General features: G+C 36.8%; 2 protein-coding genes across 9 annotated transcripts; both read left to right on the top strand.

Annotated features, from left to right (window-relative positions):
- The first annotated feature begins 170 nt into the window (after positions 1-170).
- Positions 171-8,001, top strand: LOC6602009 (myb-like protein P). 8 transcript variants are annotated; one of them, XM_026991086.1, is made up of 12 exons: positions 171-212; positions 457-984; positions 1,495-1,572; positions 1,707-1,799; positions 2,115-2,417; positions 3,571-3,655; positions 3,990-4,178; positions 4,791-5,021; positions 5,627-6,060; positions 6,116-6,239; positions 6,347-6,859; positions 7,146-8,001. In XM_026991086.1, exons 1-12 carry the CDS (start codon positions 189-191, stop codon positions 7,862-7,864), a joined length of 3,321 nt encoding a protein of 1,106 aa, XP_026846887.1. In that variant the 5' UTR covers positions 171-188; the 3' UTR covers positions 7,865-8,001. The 8 variants fall into 8 exon arrangements, with proteins under 8 accessions (XP_026846887.1, XP_026846889.1, XP_026846888.1 ...); XM_026991087.1 differs by having other exon boundaries at positions 174-212; positions 6,119-6,239; positions 7,146-8,000; XM_026991088.1 differs by lacking the exon at positions 4,791-5,021 and having other exon boundaries at positions 173-212; positions 5,723-6,060.
- Positions 8,002-15,596: 7,595 nt separating this feature from the next.
- Positions 15,597-19,397, top strand: LOC6602010 (zwei Ig domain protein zig-8). The gene is made up of 8 exons (XM_002027002.2): positions 15,597-15,800; positions 15,884-15,999; positions 17,034-17,244; positions 17,641-17,694; positions 17,752-17,854; positions 17,910-18,097; positions 18,175-18,353; positions 19,262-19,397. The coding sequence occupies exons 1-7, from the start codon at positions 15,668-15,670 to the stop codon at positions 18,309-18,311; spliced, it is 942 nt and encodes a 313-aa protein (XP_002027038.2). The 5' UTR covers positions 15,597-15,667; the 3' UTR covers positions 18,312-18,353; positions 19,262-19,397.
- The last annotated feature ends 500 nt before the right edge of the window (positions 19,398-19,897 follow it).

Below are 19,897 nucleotides of genomic sequence, written 5' to 3' on the forward strand. Positions count from 1 at the left end.
TGTTATGAGCTCGAGATAAAAGTAGAAATACATTTTAGCACCTGTTGCATGTGGATCGGATCGGCGTTTTTTATTATTAAAATCGCCATTCAGAAAAAGGTTGTGTACGATTCCCCTTTCTTCTAATTATAGTTTAATACTTTCAGATATCTCATTGAGCACGGAATTTACAGAATTAAAAACAAGAAATGGATTCAAATTCTGAAGTTGTGGTACGTAATTTTTGTGTCATTTTTTATATTTCTGTACATAAAATGAAGTTTTAAAGCCCTGTAGAAAAATCAGTTATAGAAAACAAGCGAAAAGCCATAACCATACTTGTGATATGTTCATGCATACATATGTATTCTTAGATCTACTACTGTCACTTATATCAACAGAGCCTTCAGATCTCTTGCCTCTCTTCTACAAATTTGCGGAAACATTTTATTATTTTAATTTTTTGTACCACAACAGCCGCAGACTGAAGTTGTAGTGACGGATTTGGCTGCCGAAGAGTACGACGAACTACTCGAAACATCTGTAGAACCTAGCCAAAGTGTTAATAATTCAATTGATGAAAGTGTTCTCGTTATTGCGAAAGAATCGGATCAAGACGTTATGCTATCGGACGAAACACCCACGACTACTATAGCTATAGTAGATTCGATTGTGGTAACGGATACGGAAACTCCTGTTTCGGAAACAGCGGTTACGGAAAACCCGGTAACGGGAAAACTGGCAGCGGAAAAACCGGCAACGGTAAAGCCAACTATAGAGGTGGTGGAAACAGAGGTTGAAAATTTAACTACTGCTGAAATAGATGCAAGCAGTGTGGCAAATCCTCAAGATGTTCCTATAGACAAAACATCCAATAATGCCGGGAAATCGAAAATGGAAGCAGAACCTCAAGTTTCTGCCAAATCGCAAGTAAACGAAGTAGAAGAAGCTAAATATGAGGAAGAAACGGAGTCAGAAGATGGGACAGAATCTGTGACAGAAGAAGTATTTTGTTACGCTTTATATTCAAATTATCTGATTAAGCGCTTCCAAGCTTTTCGAATGCAGTAAAGCTATCTGATCTATTTGATAGATCTTAAAACTAAACATGCAAACTATAAGTTGATGGAAATACGTGCATAGCAGTGAACTTTTTTCTATCTGCAGCTATTTAATGCTGAAAACAGCAAAGAAAACTAGGCCTTGATTTTTAAAATTTTTCAGCCGATATCATTAAGTCTGAATACATTACTTACATACATAAATACATACATATGAGCTCACCGCATAACAAAAAAAAAGAATATTTAATAAAACTAAAGTGAAATGAAAACTAATGAAACTGAAGTAGATTGTTAATACTAATGTATAATACGTATTCTGTATATAATTAAATATCTGCGAAAACTAATAAAATAAAATATTAAAAGCAACTTCCATAATAGTAATATGACAGTGACTAACAATCCCGTTTGATTCGATTGCTAAAACACTGTTCAAACACGTTTCTAACAGGATATCGTCGAAACTGCTATCGATTTTCCGGAGAAATCTGAAGTACCGTCTGAAGTAATTGAAAGCCAAACTAAAAAGGTAACTGAGTAGTCTAGGTTTAAGTTTGATTAAATGTGAATACATATAAATTAATGTAAATATATACATACATATACATAAATACATATGAAAATGTATGTGTTCATTTATGTACTTTTTTATTTTTACATTAGGGCACTGATTCAAAGGAAAAATTGAATGAATCGTCTGATCCATCGCCTCAGACAGCTAACGAAGTTGCAGATGTGAGATTATTAAAAGATCAAGTAAGCTTTTGGTTAATTTTGGTTCGTAGTTATATACCAACAACAAACCCCTTTTTGCATATGTATGTATTTGTTCGCATGAACTGGTTTGCAATAGGAAAACTATTCAATAAGGTAATTTTGTGTACTAAATACAAGCAGTCTTAAGACTAATTCAAAATTGATACTAAATTTATATACAAAAATTAGAAAGCAAGTAAAGTAGCAGTAGCATAATACTGCTTAAAAATGGTTTCAGAGTGTTGGAATGTGCGATTGTGCGACGTTTAAGCCATTACACTTTTTATAAACCAATTTATTTTTTTATCTCTGCAGAAAAACTTTAACAATCAAATTCAGGACATTATATCTGATATAGATATCAATATAAAAACTCAAGAGAAAATTACCCAGCTTAAGGAGCAAGAGCTGAAGCTAATTCAGAAACAGAACGAATTGACTAACCAAATTCAGCAGCAGCAAATTTTGGCTCAACAGCTGACTGCCCAAAATCAACTTAAGCAAAAACAGTGGGAACAACAGCAAGTTGAGAAACAAGAGTTCTTGAGTTCACAAAGAAACCAGCGAGATGGACTTTCCTCAACGCAATCTCAAGGTGATGATTTACATAATACAAAAGTAAGTACAAAAAGAAATTCCGGTAGCTCATGTTAGAAACTTTTTCCGAACACGAATAATATAGTAAGTCCAATCGAAGCTATGGGACATATTCCATATTAGTAGATAGTGTCTAAATATTTTGGTACCCTTTTAGATCGATTATTCGTAATCGAAGCTGCAGGATAAAGCAATCCGAGTTGAATAAAGTAAAACAGGAAGCTATTGCCTGTAGAGTTGGAAAGTTACAAAATTCTCAAAGTTTACCTCCAATTTTCCTATGTAACTAACAAGTTTAATTATTTGTATGAGAATAGGCTAAGGATTCGTAGTTTACTATTCGGGATCTGTTACATCTATTGTTTAATATGTACATGTACAATGGAACATAATTCAAATTAATACGCATATAAAGACAAGCTACAATTCTGTTACTGATTGTGTTCCGCAAAAATGATGAAAAGCGAATTGCAACCGCAATTAAATATCCGAACACGTGAATGGCAAATAACATTGATTTCCACTACTGTATATGCCGAGCTCTCAAAATGAGAGAATTTACCTTATGTATACGTCTGTGCATGTGTTTGCCTGAAATTATATAGAATTTAAATTAATGTACGTTTCGTTCCAACATTTAAAAAGTCATCTATAATTAGCCTTCAAGAGAGCTTTGTATGCGTCCATGTGTATACACACATTTTTACATACGTACATATACATATATGTTCATATGTATGCATGTATCTTCAACGACAAGTGTCTTTTTTAGAATTTTATTTGTGCCGCCCGCTAGTATCGAATAAAAATGGTCATAATGAAATAGGTTAACGTTCGAAGTATTTATTAATGCGCAAAAGCCACCACTTAATTTGTTTAAAATGAATTGCATAGTAGAGAGAAAACGCGGGTTTCGGCCCAGTGATCTATACGATCAAAGTAAAAGAAAAGTTTTATTAGAGCTAAGCACGAAGCTGTGGCAAAGAAAAAATGTATGTATCATCCGGGTCGAATAGCTAAAAAGCAGACAGCAATGATTAACTTTGTAATTATTTTTCGGTGCTCAAGCATTTTATTTATATATTCAGTACACACAACTGGCTTGCATAAAACAATCATCAATCATATCAAGCTTAGTTAGAACAATTTCTCCTATGTGTTGTAATTAAAATAGGAAACAACGAATTTATCGAAGTCAGTTGATTTGCGAAAAATATTCACACCTGCGACCGATGCTATTGAGATATTGCCAAAAAATCGTAAGTAAAAAAAAAAAAACAAACAGAAAAGGTGATACGTAAGCCTCGTACAACTTAAAAGCAATATATGTAACACATATCTACTACCATACCTACGTGGGGCTACCCGTTATCAGTACATGAAATATTTTCGCTTTGGTCAATTGCCAGTGGACTAATCTCAGCTGAAATTACCAGCTTTCACTCACGTCTTACATTGTTCGCTTACGCAATTTCTAAACTAAAATCATATCACTAATTACGTATCGCCTTTTAAAAGTAACTTTTTCAAATGTATACCGTCTAATTTTCAATTCTGTGCTACCTAAACTGATTTTTAATTTGTTTAAAATAGGAAAGCTATATGCATCATCCGCATTTTATTCTCCAAACCTACATCCTACTGTGGAAGACCAGGTTGAGCTAGCACGAAGAATATCCCATTCGTTGAGTGATATCAGTAACCAAACGTCTAAGGGTCAAACAATGTATGTCAATCGCAAGAAACGCTCTGTAAAATGGGTTCATGAAGGTAGTGATAAAGGTAATAGTCACTTCGATGCATGCATAAGTCACCATACTTAACCGATATGCGTATTTTACTACCCTGGGATGGAATCAAATAAAGACTTACACCAGATCTACTTAAATAACTAGTTAAAAGAGGGACCAACTGCGCTAAATAATCTAAGATTAATAGAAATTTGTATCAGTTTTCCGTATACATTCTAAGAATATTTTCAAATTCCTTGAAAGTTTACCAACGAATCTACAGGAAAAATTAAGACGCCGGCCAAGCGAATTTCTTAATATATTTATTACTGAATCGGTAGAAATTCAGCCATTCAGGAATGTACAGATTGACTAAAATTATATTTTAGTGAACTGGCAATTATATTGTGAACTTTAAAATTTTTATCATTGTTATCTAGTGGTTCAAGCTTTAAGCAACTTTAACTGAAATATCGTACTGCAGACTATACATAGTATATGCAAATAAGCTGATAAGAAGATTCGATATTGAGGGACATACATACATACATATGTATGTACATATTAAAGAACAGGCATAAGTACATATGTACAAACTCATATAGACTAGCTACATACATATGAATTTGAAAACATGCTAAAGTATAATCATTTGTACAAACAGAGGATGATTGCACAGGTGAAGCTAAGACGTTATACAAAGAAAATACAGATGCAAATTCCTGGCTGGAACTAACAAAGCTGGAAAAAATTCCTCTAAAGCTCATAATGAATCCAAGAGGACAAGTTCGCGATTATAACTCACTCAAAGAATCGATTAATGTTGAAACTGGACTGTTATCGCCTGACAATTGCGCTGAACTAATAACCGCACTAAAACTTAATCAGGGACGAGGTAAAATAACAATTCCTTAGTATAATATAAAGTGTATTGGAATCATTATTTAGCAGTTATATTTATGAGGAAATCTTAATATTTACGGGCTGACACATACAACTATTTTTGATTAATTGTTCGATATACCATGTAAGGTATGTACATATGTATACTTGATTATGTGTACATTATGTATGGGCAAGAAATTAAACTTTGAGATTCCATTAAAAAATAAACATGTCTGAACGCCAAATTGTTTATACACGTAAATTCTTGATAAATCACGGCCCATCATGATTTTTTTCTTTTTTTAGTTAGCTATAGCCTGCATATGTATATATGTATATGTATGTATATCGAACATTTAACATTTTTGTTGTACACGATATAATTTAAATTTTCGTAAAGGACTCAAAAGAACAAAAAACCAAATAATGTATCGAACCAATACACATTTAACCAATTTAAGTTACATAAGTAACTAAAATATTTTTTCTCCCATGGACTTCATGATTGCAATCGCTTACAACCTGCTTCGCTACCGCCACCGCCGTCTCCGCCGCCGCCTGCTCTACAATCTGCTCAACCATCCAACATACATACATACATATATACATATGTAGGTGCTGAACTGTTTGCAAAACGTCGTCGAAAGGCTGATAATTGGGTAGTCGATGAAACAAATGCAGGAACTCAAAATCATCCATCTGGTATTCCAGATTATCAGCAGTATCAGTCCAAGCCGGCAACCTCGCCAAACATTTTGCCGGCGTATTCTGATGCGGGAAAACATCGCGTTCAATTAAATATTCACCAAGATCAATTGATAGAAAAGTATTCTAAGCCTGGACTGCAGGTTGTTAAATCACCTTGGGAGGCCGCATTACAGACAGGTTCAGCGAGCTCTGCCTTTTTGGAGGAATCCAAACCTAAAAGTCTCACGCCTTCGTTCGTACCAAAACCATATTTCCATAGTGGTGGAAGCGATTTTATAGATGCAGCTGAACCAGTATCTTATGAAATACCATTGATAGATAAGCAGGAATCATATAACAAGGTAATGATGAAGTACCTATTTTAATAATATTGGACGTAAAAAAGTTTTTCGCCAGCAGTCCATTAACCAACATGTGAAACAGCAATCATCCATTTTGCCCACGAACCCACAAAGAGAATTGGCTTATAAACCAAGTGTTGCCCAGGGCTGGGGCGGCCGAAATGTGGAACTACCAAGAGGTAAGTTAATCCCTATTGATTAATTAATTAATTAATTACTGGTATTTCAATACTTTACTTTGGTAAGATAAGATGATAATTTTGACCTTATGAAAAAACTGTTCCAGAGTATTTTGAATTCAATGAACCGTTATCATCTTGGGAGGGCAATGATCAATACAAAAACGAATACGAATACGTCAGTCAAGAGCATGACATTTTTAGGGACAATGTTCAAATGTGCCATGGGCAAAGGCCGCCCATTGATTTCGCTGTTGATGTGCAAGCCCGATTGCATCAACTCGAAAAATTTCAAAAATATTTTTTGGAACAGCAACGGCTTGAAATAGAAATATTGAAGCGAAGCGACGACTCTCGTTTATTCCGTTTAACCAAATTAAATCGGGAACAGCTCAAGCATGAGAGTCCCAATGGCGTAAGCCTGAATAATGAAGATGTAGTACAAGCAGGTCCCAGTACCGATGATGATGAAATAAACGAAAACTTAAATGTGCGAGATCTTATATACTCGTTCGAACAGCAGTCCTTAGGTGAATACAAAGTATCTGTAAAGCCCAGAAGTCAAAATGGTTCTACATATCTATCAAATGAAACGACCGATGCTGACAATGAAAATGGAGGCAAGACTTTTAGATCCCGGAAAATCCCATGTTTTTAATTTTTTATGTATTTCATATTGTTATTCGTTCAGTCCAGTCTAGAGAACACAAATATTTACATTATTTCCTTATATAACAGATAAGTGTTATTTTGTTATCGTGTGTACTGATTTCGTCTGTCTGAAATGTCTTAATTTGCTTGCATTTTTTTCCCTAAAAATGTATATTGAATGTAGTAGTAGTAGTTATTTCCTTTCAAATTTTATATATTTCGTATAAATTTAACTAGAAATTCATTTTTCCACAGGCTTATACGTTCCTAAGGAAATCTCCCTAGCAAGCTATGCACCACCACCGAAGAACTTTACAGATAAGCAGCCTGCATATCCGGGTCATAATATTTCAAATATAAACACATCCCACGAGTATTCCCATCAGCCTCTGCCAAAAGTAAATCATAGTTTAAATGAAACATCGATGGGAACCAGTTGGGGCTTTCCGGTGTCTAAGCCCATAGCTACTGGTTTTAGCACCATACCTCCAAAGCAACAGTTGTCTACTCCTGCTAGCTACCAGAAAATACCTCAGACCTCTGCGCAAGGAGCGCCGCCGGTCAACTTTAACCCATCGCCGTTATCATATGAGAAATTGTCCAAGTTTGAACAGTCAAATTTAAGTTACCCTAATCAAAATCAAAATTACCTAAATGCTCGGCAATCATCCCAAGTACGTAATGCTTCGCCTACACCGTTTGGATCCAATCATGCCCGATTTTCCGTGGAACATGCTTCAAGATCTCCTAGTTCAATAGCCTCGATATCACCGCAACCTCTTCGATCACCCTGTATATCTACAAGATATGGACAACCATCTAACAGTACGGTACCGCGGCTAACCTCCTCAAGTCAGGCTCAGACCTTTAACAATTGCGCCCGGGGTTGGGTCACGGAACCAGAAAATCAATGTACTTATCCAGGACAAAACGTTTTACCAGCACAAGGAAATATGCCGTATTCGGATTTTTAGACGTGTATAACCAACTGTATGCTTCTCGACCAACACCACGATTTACGACATATGTACATACATAGATACGATTTATTCAGTACTATGCATATATACATAGATATTTACATATATTCTCTATTTAATATATAAATTGCGTTTGTTTATTTGCGTCTATAAAATAATAATAATAATAAAAATCAGTCGTTAATTAAAACAAGTCTTTATTATTACATATTTGATAAAAATATCAAATGGGAAAAATTTAGTTTTAAAAGTCTATCTATGACTAAAGGATACCTTGATAGATTATAACAACAAAACATGAGGGAAGTATTATATTTAGTACATGCAGCAGTATATATATGAATGATGTATGGTAAAAATGGTTAAATAAAATATTAACCAATTGCCATTGTCATGGAATGCCATGGCGTCATCGTAAAAATAAATCGTAAATTACGAGAACTATTGTGGCGACAAAGCACATACACTTATCCTTACTAGGAAATGGAGAGAGGCGCTACGATTGACGCGCTAGGTCACAGAATTGGATTTAAATACTATACGAGTTTTTAATTAGCAAAAATAGGAAATATCATTGATAGCTGCATAAATACATTTTTTAGAAATAAAACTTAAAAAACTTTCATTATTCATTTTTGAGTTAGATTTAATTCGATACTTGAGATTTTTAGTTATGAAACTGCCGTAATGAAGTCAATCCCAATCATAGTTAGTATAGCCAAAGCTTGTTACACCAGCCACAGACAGAAAAGCAGCCATTAATGTCCTTATGATGATATGACTATTTATAATGTATTAACAACCGGTTCGTATTCCGGATTGAGAAATGGAGACAGACAGTTTTTTGTATTATTTAGGAAGGCTTTGCTTCCGAGGTTCCGTTCCAAACAAACTGTGAGACTAATTATTTCTAGTATAATCCGGCATGACAACAATAGTAAGCCTGGAATAGTAAATTATAATCTGCAAGGAATAACGGGGAGGGGACAACGGTACATAGTCTCTAGTCTAATAGGAATCGTGAAGTTTATGCTCAACAAAATCTACGTCACCGTTGATAAAGTTGTGCAAAAAAATCACAGCAAGAATTTTTCTAAGATTAACTAAGGACGGAAGGCTTATTAATGGCAATATACTAGGGTAAGATGGCAATCTCACACTTGAATTCCAGTTAATGCCCCGCACAGCAAAAAGTATAAAGTTCTTCTGGACTGATTCTAGAAGGTCCTGATGTACTTTGTACACAAGAGCCGTATTCTAAAATCGTTGTGCTTTGACCACCTATTTAAACACAAACACGTCCATGGCCTTATTATTTACCAAGGAAGAAATGTGTTCAAAAAACTTTAGCTTGGCATCTAATATAAAACCAAAATCATCAACCAGAGTAATTCTTTCAGGAGAACCACCGCATGGGGTGGTCATTCATGACTACTTCAGAGTATGTTAATATCGAAGGAAAGTCATTAATATAGAGTGTAAAAAGTAAGGGGCCTAAATGGATGCACTGTGGTACTCCAGAAGTAACCTTCACTGGTGAGGAGATGGAGTTTTTTGAGAGGAATCGTTGAGACCTGTAAACAAAGGTAACTAGATATCCATTTCAGGAAGTTGGGCGTAAATCCTAAAAGGTCACTCGTGGATTCGGTGGAAATAACATCCGTCTGTGAATTTCCCTGAGAGCCTTTAACGATGAAAGAGGTGAACTCTAATAAATTTGTGGTAGTTGATCCCCGCCTTACAAATCTATGCTGATCTGGCGTTATAAGTGATTTGTAGGTATGTTGCAGGGGCGGAGTTAAAATGTTCTCAATCATTTTAGGAATGGCGGATTACTTGGTAATGCCCCTATAATTCTTTCCATCAGACTTGCTCCTTTCATGTGAACAAAAATTATGAACGATTCCTTCCAGATCGGGGAAAGCAAGAAGAATCGATGGACAATAGTTTAAGCAAGGGTCCACACAGAGCCTCGGCGCAGTACTTGAGTATAAAGCCGGGAACACCGTCAGATCCCTGTGAAAACACCGGCTTAACTGAAGCATAGTGCATTCATTTGACAAAGGGCTGCAAATGGCATTCGACCTTGGTAAACCGAATGGGTACGGCTGACCAGAATAGCTTTCCTGCAAATAGGTTGCAAGGTTGCAAAGGTTGCACAGATCAAGCAATAGACCTAAGTAATTTTTCACATGGTTAACTTGGTACTAGTCAAGCAACCTTCCAACAAAGTCATGTCGTGACATGGGCATTCGTTTACCGAAGACCAAACAGTACCTTGCAAGTTAAAGTCACCAAGAACTATTATATGATCATTGCCTGATAGCGTGGAAGACATATTTTTTAAAGCGGATAGGTGCTGCTCATAGATTGAGATATCCGAAGAAGGTAGAATATACGAGCATGTAATTAAGATAGCAAAGGCGGGGAGAAAGTGGTGGAGAACACTAAGGATGTCCTTGAGGCTCCTTCAGATCAATCTCCACCACTGTAAAGCAGCATACGGGCGGTTGCCGTTACGGCAACCAAGCTAAACATTTATAGCGATAGCCAGGCTGCGATCAAATCGCTAAGTGCGATTTCCTCGAACTCGGCCACCGTGGCAGACTGCCGCAAATCTCTGCACGAGATGGCTCAGCAATTTGCTATTAGCCTGATTTGGGTCCCGGGCCACCGGGACATCGAGGGCAACTGTATAGCGGACGAGCTGGCCAGATCTGGCACTACAATCCCCCTTCTCCAAGACAAGGAGGATATCTGTATGCCAATGGCCACCTGTAAGCTCATTATAAAAGAGCAATACAAGCGACTAACAAACGATATGTGGCAAATAGTGCCACGATGTCGCACAACTCGGCAAATATGGCCGACCATGGACATGAAGCGCACCTCCGAGCTCCTCAAGCTAAGCAGGAAAAGGTGCAGCGTAGTCATACGTTCCCTCACGGGACACTGGCTAATAGGCACCCACGCTAACAGGCTGGGGGCCCCACATAACGATTTTTGTCGCAGCTGTAGAGACGAGGAAGAGGAGGAGACAGTGGAACATCTATTCTGCTCCTGCCCAGCTCTCAGCAGAAGAAGGCTACAGCACCTGGGCTCATCCTTTCTACACGACATCTCAGAGATGTCCAAACTATTTTTGGCACCACAGGCCTGGTACCTCTGATGGCACCTCTTTACTGGTGGGATCGGAATAGCTAATGACTTTGCAGGCTCTCTGAGGTGATAAATTCGGCTACCGAATGTGTATCACCAGCAGCTGTCATTGCCCTTGGGGTGGCTGTCAGGAGAAAAGTCACAACGGTGATGGCGGAAATATAGAAAGAGCTAGCTTGAGCGATAGTCACGCTCTAATGTTATTGCACTCCGTATGTGCTTATGTGGAATAATGACTAATGACAAATTTGAGCTATTTTCATACCGCACCGTCCTTTGAATATCTCCCTCTCTATCTCTTTCCACCACCGAACTACTATCCGATCTTTGTATCTCGTTCACGGGAGGGGTAGGGGTAAAAAATAATAGGCAAAAAAAAAGAGCAAACATTACATTTTAAAACGAAAGCAATAAAACAAATACTTTTTGTGGGCAAAAAACAATTTGCGATCTAGAGGGTATTTCAAAGTTGGACAGAAGTTCGAAGCGCACAGAAAGATTCAATCATCACAATTTTAAGAACAATATACTTTAGGAACAATACAAGACATACATTTCACATACATGCATATGTATATGTAGTCTTTTTTCAGAAATATGCGAATTTATGAAGATAATCCAATTACAAACCAAAGATTTGGAACACATACTTTTCCTTTATTACATTGCACAGTGGGGCCTTTGGTAATTTCAGCTTGCGAAATAACTTGTAACTTCTGAACAAAAATGTTTTTATGAAATAAAATTTGTAGTAATTTCGTTTATCCCAAAGAAATTCCTTGCAGATAAGCCTCGATATCCATAAGTTCACTACTAAATGCTGCTTGAATCATTTTATTTCAGTTTTTATGATTCTCCCTTTCGCGAAATTTATATATATGTACATAAGTTTTAAAACGAACTCTGTTAAGCTATTAAGCTTTTTGTTAAAGTTTTAAATACAAGTCGAGCAGGTTCGATGTAATTAGGTACAATTTATTGGTAGACGAAAGCAAAAATGCAACTACAACTACAGCAAGAACGATAAAACGATTGATAGGATAGCTATGACGATCAGCTCAAGACTATTGTGGGCTGACGGGGCGAATTACCAGGGCACTATGCAGATAGTCCTAGAAAAAGGCGAGAGAGGGTAATAGACGGAGAGCGTTAGAGTGAAGCACAAACGATAGATAGAACGCGAGAGAATGGCTTAGATGCTGTAACTGCAGGTAGGAAGAAGGTGGGACAGTGAAACGAAAGAACGACCGCTGCCGTTTATGTACAGTGGGCAGTGGAACTAGTGAACAATAATGATGATTATGTTAGGCGGCACCACCGGCTTTTGACGACTACAAATCGGTCTGGGAAACCCGACAAACTCCATACATATATTTTTGTCACGCAATGAGGAAATCGGTCTAAATGCCGCAGAGGCAGCTGGAATCGGCTGGCGCTTTAAGATTTATGTCAACGAACATACAAAAAATCTGTTTTTTGTAAGTAATAGAAAAATACTCCAAATATTAGATAGTTTGAAAAAACGATTTTTCTGTATACCGATGTACATATATAGTCTATGCACCAGACCTTTTTTTTATTGAATAACGTTACTAGTAAATGAAACTAACGCAAGAGAAAACAAAAAATTATTCTTATGTTACATGGTTATTAACTGAAAAATGCAGTATGCGCATACAATTAAGTACATTTTTAATCAAGAAACGAGGGGGAACGTTGTGAGTTGCTGCGGACACCGCAACTCTACAGCTATACCCGATACTAAGTCAGTATGGCTCTCCTCCGGCAGACGCCGCGAATATTAAACGACACGACAAAGAGTGCGTGCGAGAGAGACAGAAAATCAGTCTGAGCGTGACGTCGGGCGCTGCGTAGCCAGTGCAAATTGATTTGTTCCTTTTGGCTATAAAAATTATCTGATCTGATCCAGATTCAGCAATCTGATAGATATGGTGGTTATTATACCCGATACTCAAAATGAGTATTGGGGTATATTAGATTTGTGGTGAAAATGGATGTGTGTAACGTCCAGAAGGAATCGTTTCCGACCCTATAAAGTTTATATATATTCTTGATCAGCATCAATAGCCGAGTCGATTGAGCCCTGTCTGTCTGTCCGTCCGTCCGTCTGTCCGTCTGTCCGTCCGTCCGTCTGTCCGTCCGTCCGTCTGTCCGTCTGTCCGTCCCCTTCAGCGACTAATGCTCAAAGACTATAAGAGCTAGAGCAACGATGTTTTGGATCCAGACTTCTGTGATATGTCACTGCTCCAAAAATATTTCAAAGCTTTGCCCCGCCCACTTCCGCCCCCACAAAGGGCGAAAATCTGTGGCATCCACAATTTTAAAGATACGAGAAAACTAAAAACGCAGAATCGTAGAAGATGACTATATCTTCTAGAGTGCAAAATCTGAACCAGATCGTATAATTATTACAGCCAGAATCACGAAAACAATTTCACTCTTTCTCGCTCTGTCTCACTCTAACACACAGGTTAGATTGCTGAATCTGGATCAGATCAGATCATTTTTATAGCCAAAAGGAACAAACCAATTTGCACTGGCTACGCAGCGCCCGACGTCACGCTCAGACTGATTTTCTGTCTCTCTCGCACGCACTCTTTGTCGTGTCGTTAAATATTAGCGGCGTCTGCCGGAGGAGAGCCATACTGACTTAGTATCGGGTATAACCGTAGAGTTGCGGTGTCCGCAGCAACTCACAACGTTCCCCCTCGTCTATGATTTTGCGTTTTTAGTTTTCTGGAATGTGCAATATTGTGGATGCACCAGATTTTCGTCCTTTGTGGGGGCGGAAGGGGGTTGGGCGAAATTCGGAGATATACGTTTTATAGTGAGATCAAACAGAAGTGCGGATACTAAATTTGGTTACTCTAGCCTTAATAGTCTCTGAGCTTTGTTGATGCCCCAGATTTTCGTCCTTTGCGGGGGCGGAAGGCGGTGTGGCGAAATTTGGACACGAAACGGTCAAGGTCCGATATCACAGGAGTGTGGATACCAAATTTGGTTGCTCTGGCTCTTATAGGTTCTGAGATCCTTGAACTCATATTTTGCAATTGGCAAAACCGTCCATGAAACCTGTGTGTTAGAGTGAGACAGAGCGAGAAAGAGTGAAATTGTTTTCGTGATTCTGGCTATAATAATTATACGATCTGGTTCAGATTTTGCACTCTAGAAGATATAGTCATCTTCTACGATTCTGCGTTTATAGTTTTCTCGTATCGTCGAACTTGTGGATGCCACAGATTTTCGCTCTTTGTGGGGGCGGAAGTGGGCGGGGCGAAGTTTTGAAATATTTTTGTAGCAGTGACATCACAGAAGTCTGGATCCAAAACATCGTTGCTCTAGCTCTTATAGTCTTTGAGCACTAGGCGCTGAAGGGGACGGACAGACGGACGGACGGACAGACGGACAGGCAGACAAACAGACAGGGCTCAATCGACTCGGCTATTGATGCTGATCAAGAATATATATACTTTATGGGGTCGGAAACGATTCCTTCTGGACGTTACACACATCCACTTTCACCACAAATCTAATATACCCCAATACTCATTTTGAATATCGGGTATAAAAACGGGTACATTTTGAATTAGTTAAAGTGCAAGTCAAAATTTCATGAAGTTTTTATTATTTTTGGAAAAACGTTTTTTTCTATTACATACATAGATTTATTTATCCAAATATCCTGATTTGGTTAATGATATGGATCTTACTACACGGAGCATCTCGAGTAAGCAGCGAGCCTGTTGAAACATCAGAACTACATACATAATAGAAAATTCTTTCCCCATGCTCGCTTCACTCGTTGCTGCTTAAGCAACAACAAAAATACTCTCGGGGACCTTTTGAATTTAGAATAAAATATCAGGTGACAACCGACTGCAACTTTATGATTTTAATTTTTAAAATAATATACTGGATTCTAGTTTTATTGCCAATTTCATTGTTATACTGTTATACGATGTACCACTGTAGTCCGCCTGCGCGAATATTCGTAAAAAGGGCGCAGAAGGCCGACCCACCGAGTCCTGATAAAAGCTCACTCACAAGTATTTAATAGAAAAAAATATTTTGGGGTTGAAAAATCTCTACTTAAAGCTAAAAATTCTTGTCCGATACAAATCAAATGAGAGCGAATTTTCAGTACAATACCTCAAAATCAAAATTAAGTAAAACAAAACGATATTTCGGCAGTTTCGGCCGTGACCAGTCCCTATCATAAGAATTCAGAAAAACAGTACATTGAAGTGCTAAGCAATAAAATACAATATGTTGAATGCTACTTTTATCTGAATGTTGTCAGATAAAAAAATCTTACGTATCATCAACCGATATGAATGTATACACATTTATTTATGCACATATGTATGTATGCATTTCGCAGTAGAGAAACTTTTACATTTATATCAGTTAGATATTTACCTACATATGTAGGTACATATGTTCCGTACAGATACATAAATATTCATACATATATATGTACATATGTGATGTGAAAATTAGTTTTTTAAGTACGCGCTTTGATTGAAAAAGTTCTTGATACTTAAGTTGCATATTACGTTTATTTTCAGGCATGCTAACTATCCAGCTTGCAATTTCAAGACGCTTGTATTGACCGATATGGCGGCGTCATTTGTAAAATCAACGTGCTTGGATTTTTCCTTCAACAAAATTAAACCTATAATTTTGTTGATTTTGAATTTTAATATATGTGTTCAACATATAAGCGCAACTTCATTTTTGAACATAAATGGTAAGCTATATAGACTATATTGAGTTCACATTTAGACTCCTTAAGGTTTTCATCTACATATTTACGTGTAAACCGTATTTCAGATTTAGCAAGCTCGGATCGACCTTTCTTCGATGACATAAGCCCAAGAAATGTCTCAGCTGTCATTGATGAAACTGCAGTTTTAAGATGTCGTGTCAAAAACAAAGGAAATCGCACTGTAAGAAATTACACACAAATACAAATTACTTCTAATCAATCTTGTTTTGTTTTTATGCTCTCCTCAGAGCAGTTGATTCATCCGCAAAACACCTAATACTCGTAAAAATCATATGTAAAACAAGACTGACAAACGGACGGAAAGACTTGGTTTTATCGGCACGTCTTTTTATGCTGGTCAAGAATGTATATACTTTATGGGGTCGGAAACGCTTCCTTCTGGGTGTTATACCAAAGACTATAAAATACCAAGATGTTGCATGAGCGACCAAAAAGCTGTTCTATGGCGGGTCCTAACATTAGGACCCAAAAGGCACGAGGGAGCGCGCGGGGTTTCAATTCTCTTTTCGCCTGTACTTCGTCTCTACCGCGACCCCGCTGCCCATCGGTTTCGTCTGTTCGGCAATTCTGGACTCTCGAGCTCTCAGCACCGTCGAGGCGGTGGTCGCGGATCGCCGATGTCTTTGGAGCGGCACAGTGGGACCTTTGGCCGTCTCAGCTTGCTAAATTAGTTAGTGAATATGAGTTCAATAAATATTTGCACACTGAAAAAATGTTAAACTTTGAGTGCTTATATCTTCTAAACTAAAACTATTTGAAAATTCGATTGGAAAATTCTCTATTAGATGCGTACATTAAATTTATCTAAAGCACTCATACAATTTTTTTACTACTGACCGAGGCATTAACGAGTAGCATTTCGGAGGCGAAGGTAGCGTAAAAGAGAATTGAAGTAATAGCCCCGCGCGCCCGTACAATGAAGCGTCAAACGAAAATTGAAAAAGAATTTGTTCCTCATGCAACATCTTGGTATTGTATAGTCTTTGGTTATACACATCCACTTTCAATACAAATTTAATTTAAGTCTATACTCTTCGAGTAACATGTGTAAAAATGCACTGTTCCACTCTTTGAAACTTGGAAAAAATATATTTGTAGATTAATGTTTCTAATTTAAGGTATTACAAAAAAAAAAAAAAATTTATTTAAATTTAAAATTGTCACTTGAAATAAATAATTTCAAAACTATTGCAGGTTTCATGGATGCGTAAGCGCGACCTTCATATTTTAACAACTAACATTTATACCTATACTGGCGATCAACGATTTTCCGTAATACACCCACCCAGCAGTGAGGACTGGGACTTAAAAATTGACTACGCCCAACCACGGGATAGCGGAATTTATGAGTGTCAAGTTAATACTGAGCCGAAAATAAACTTAGCAATCATTCTGGATATTGCAGGTACGGTACCGTTTTCCATAAATTACCGATTGTTCTTAGGGGTCTGCTCGTCAGTAAAAAAAGAGGATTTAAAGATATACGATCGAATGGGAAAAAATTCAGGAACTATCCAATTCTTTACACTCCTCCCAGCATATCGACTTGAGGTGTGATTTCAATTACGGTACTCGTAAGAAACTTTTTGAAAAAGTTATATACGAGTATGTAGCACTTGATAAACACCTGCAACGGCATTCTCTGAGTTCCGGGTAGTTTATTGTAGTTAAATAAGAGTTCCTTGTAGTGTTGCCATCAAGCAATATCCTCAGGTTCTGGAAATTAGAATTTTATAGGAGCAATAAGAGGAAAATTTATTTAAGAACTCTTTCTGATTTCCGCAACTCTCTTTTATTTTAGCTGAGAGCGAAGCTAGAGATCTAAATTCGGATCGACGGTATTATGATTCAAAAGGTAAGAGGTAAGAGGCTTGGTAATCATTTAATTATAAAATTATATTTCTCTTAATAGCGGCCCGTGCAAAAATATTAGGATCTACGGAAATCCATGTTAAACGCGATAGCACTATTGCTCTAGCCTGCTCAGTAAATATGCATGCATCATCTGTTTTATGGTAAGGGTGTTTGGACTGTATACTATTTATTAACAATGTTACGCTCTACCTTAAGGTATCATGGCTCTTCAATAGTCGATTTTGATTCGCTGCGAGGTGGAATAAGTTTGGAAACGGAAAAAACCGATATTGGAACTACTAGTCGATTAATGCTGACAAGAGCTTCATTACGAGATTCCGGAAACTATACTTGCGTTCCTAATGGTGCTATACCCGCATCGGTGCGGGTTCATGTATTGACCGGTAGAGTTTTATTATAATGATTTTAATCGATAATCACCGAGCTTAGACTAAAATTAAACTTTTAAATACTTTTACAGGCGAACAGCCGGCTGCAATGCAGACAAGTGCGGCCATCGGGATGAATGCTCACACCGCCATGATAAACATCATATCAATAAAGTTTTTGTTAAATATTTCAACTCTAGCAGAATATGTGTGCCGAAAGGAGAGATGACTAACTAAGCAACTATCCATACTCTAAATATTTAACTTTAAGGTAAACTATCATTTACAATCTTCGATATTCGTAGTGTATAACGGTATACGAGTATTATGTTGTACATGTATTCTTGTACTTTTGCATGTGCATAGAAAAATATACATATATGCACATATGTGTCTGACGATTCCCATAAACATATAATACAAAACATATGTTCTTGATCAATTTTAATCAGATTATATGATTGAATGTAGAAATTTTAGGTCGTAACCCTGATTGCGTAGAACTTATGACCATTTTTAGGATTTGAGGATTTGTAATATATACATCTTTTTTGTATTCAAAAACTGTATAGTACAAAACCACAGTGTAAATATTTTATACTGGAGTAAGGAAGACTTAGATCTTATATTGCGATATTTGTACTTATATGTAAATATGAATGTTTTTATATTTTCGATAAGGTTGACACATCGAATCGCTCTAGCGGTCTCAATCTGTATTACTCTATCATTCATGTACAAACATACATATGTATGTGCATCATAAAGTCGTTGCCAAGACCCTAGTGCTTTTAATAAGATAATAATGTTAATTTTGCATATGTCACAAATATTTAGTCAAATTAGGACAACTGCATTATATATGATTACGTTCATATTTGTGAAACTCAGTAAGATTTGCACAAAATCGGAACACTATATACCTACCGCAATATAGTAAATTCATGAAATGTAAATTGTTGGTCACGATCAGGAGTTTTGCATCGGTTAGGGGAATGCTCGCAGACTAAAACATATCGAAAAAAGAATGAAAGAGGTCGTCGAACCTCGAGAGTACATACACTTCGGGAAGCCGATGTTATCTTTCTTTATTAATACACTTAATAATAACCAAAGTCCCACATGCAATAATTGAAATTAAGTATGATATGACGTTAATAATTCCTTTTTTTATTCTAGATTACAAGCCAATTCCAATGGAACGATTGTAAGAGAACGTGTTTATAAAATTATTCAATACAGAAATACAACATAAAAATAATTCCTATAGTCATATGTAATTAAACTATTAATAAATACTTGCATACATGCATATGTACACAAATAAGAAAAATTAAAATGTTTTTCACAAAATTTAGTGCACTTGGTTTTAGCTAAGCCGAAAAAGCCCAACAGAGGTATTCTATTGAAATTTATAATCTAGCTCTAGCAACAAGTGGGGACCCGAAATATTTAAACAAAATTTTGACGGAAATGTGTGCAGGTTGGAAGTGATAATTCTATCATATCACACATATCTCACTCATTAGGTAATAAGTATATTTACAAGAGTATCCTCTCTGCGTTAGTTTGTGACTGACCCTATAGTGACTGATCGACATCTTTATTACTTGTCAGACAACGTTTTTAGTCAATAGACAACAGCGATGTAGTCTGAAATAATATTAACATTGTAGGAATAGTTGGAATATAAGGAAAAATACTCGCAGACACTCACAAACCCTCTACAACAGGTATGCCATTTGCATACATACTTGTACTAGTACTAGTATATATTTAATAAATATACATACATATATACAAATCTACATGCAT

The sequence above is a fragment of the Drosophila persimilis genome, unplaced genomic scaffold, assembly GCF_003286085.1.
Source record: "Drosophila persimilis strain 14011-0111.01,24,50 unplaced genomic scaffold, DperRS2 tig00000652-arrow-arrow-pilon, whole genome shotgun sequence".
NCBI classification, from domain to species: Eukaryota; Metazoa; Arthropoda; class Insecta; order Diptera; family Drosophilidae; genus Drosophila; species Drosophila persimilis.

Coding starts and splice junctions, on each gene's coding strand:
- LOC6602009 (XM_026991086.1), top strand. CDS start 189: ATGGATTCAAATTCTGAAGTTGTG. Junction 985..1,494: donor CAGAATCTGTGACAGAAGAA/GTATTTTGTTAC, acceptor CGTTTCTAACAG/GATATCGTCGAAACTGCTAT. Junction 5,022..5,626: donor AAAACTTAATCAGGGACGAG/GTAAAATAACAA, acceptor ATACATATGTAG/GTGCTGAACTGTTTGCAAAA.
- LOC6602010 (XM_002027002.2), top strand. CDS start 15,668: ATGGCGGCGTCATTTGTAAAATCAACGTGCTTGGATTTTTCCTTCAAC. Junction 16,000..17,033: donor AAAACAAAGGAAATCGCACT/GTAAGAAATTAC, acceptor AAACTATTGCAG/GTTTCATGGATGCGTAAGCG. Junction 18,098..18,174: donor GCGGGTTCATGTATTGACCG/GTAGAGTTTTAT, acceptor ATACTTTTACAG/GCGAACAGCCGGCTGCAATG.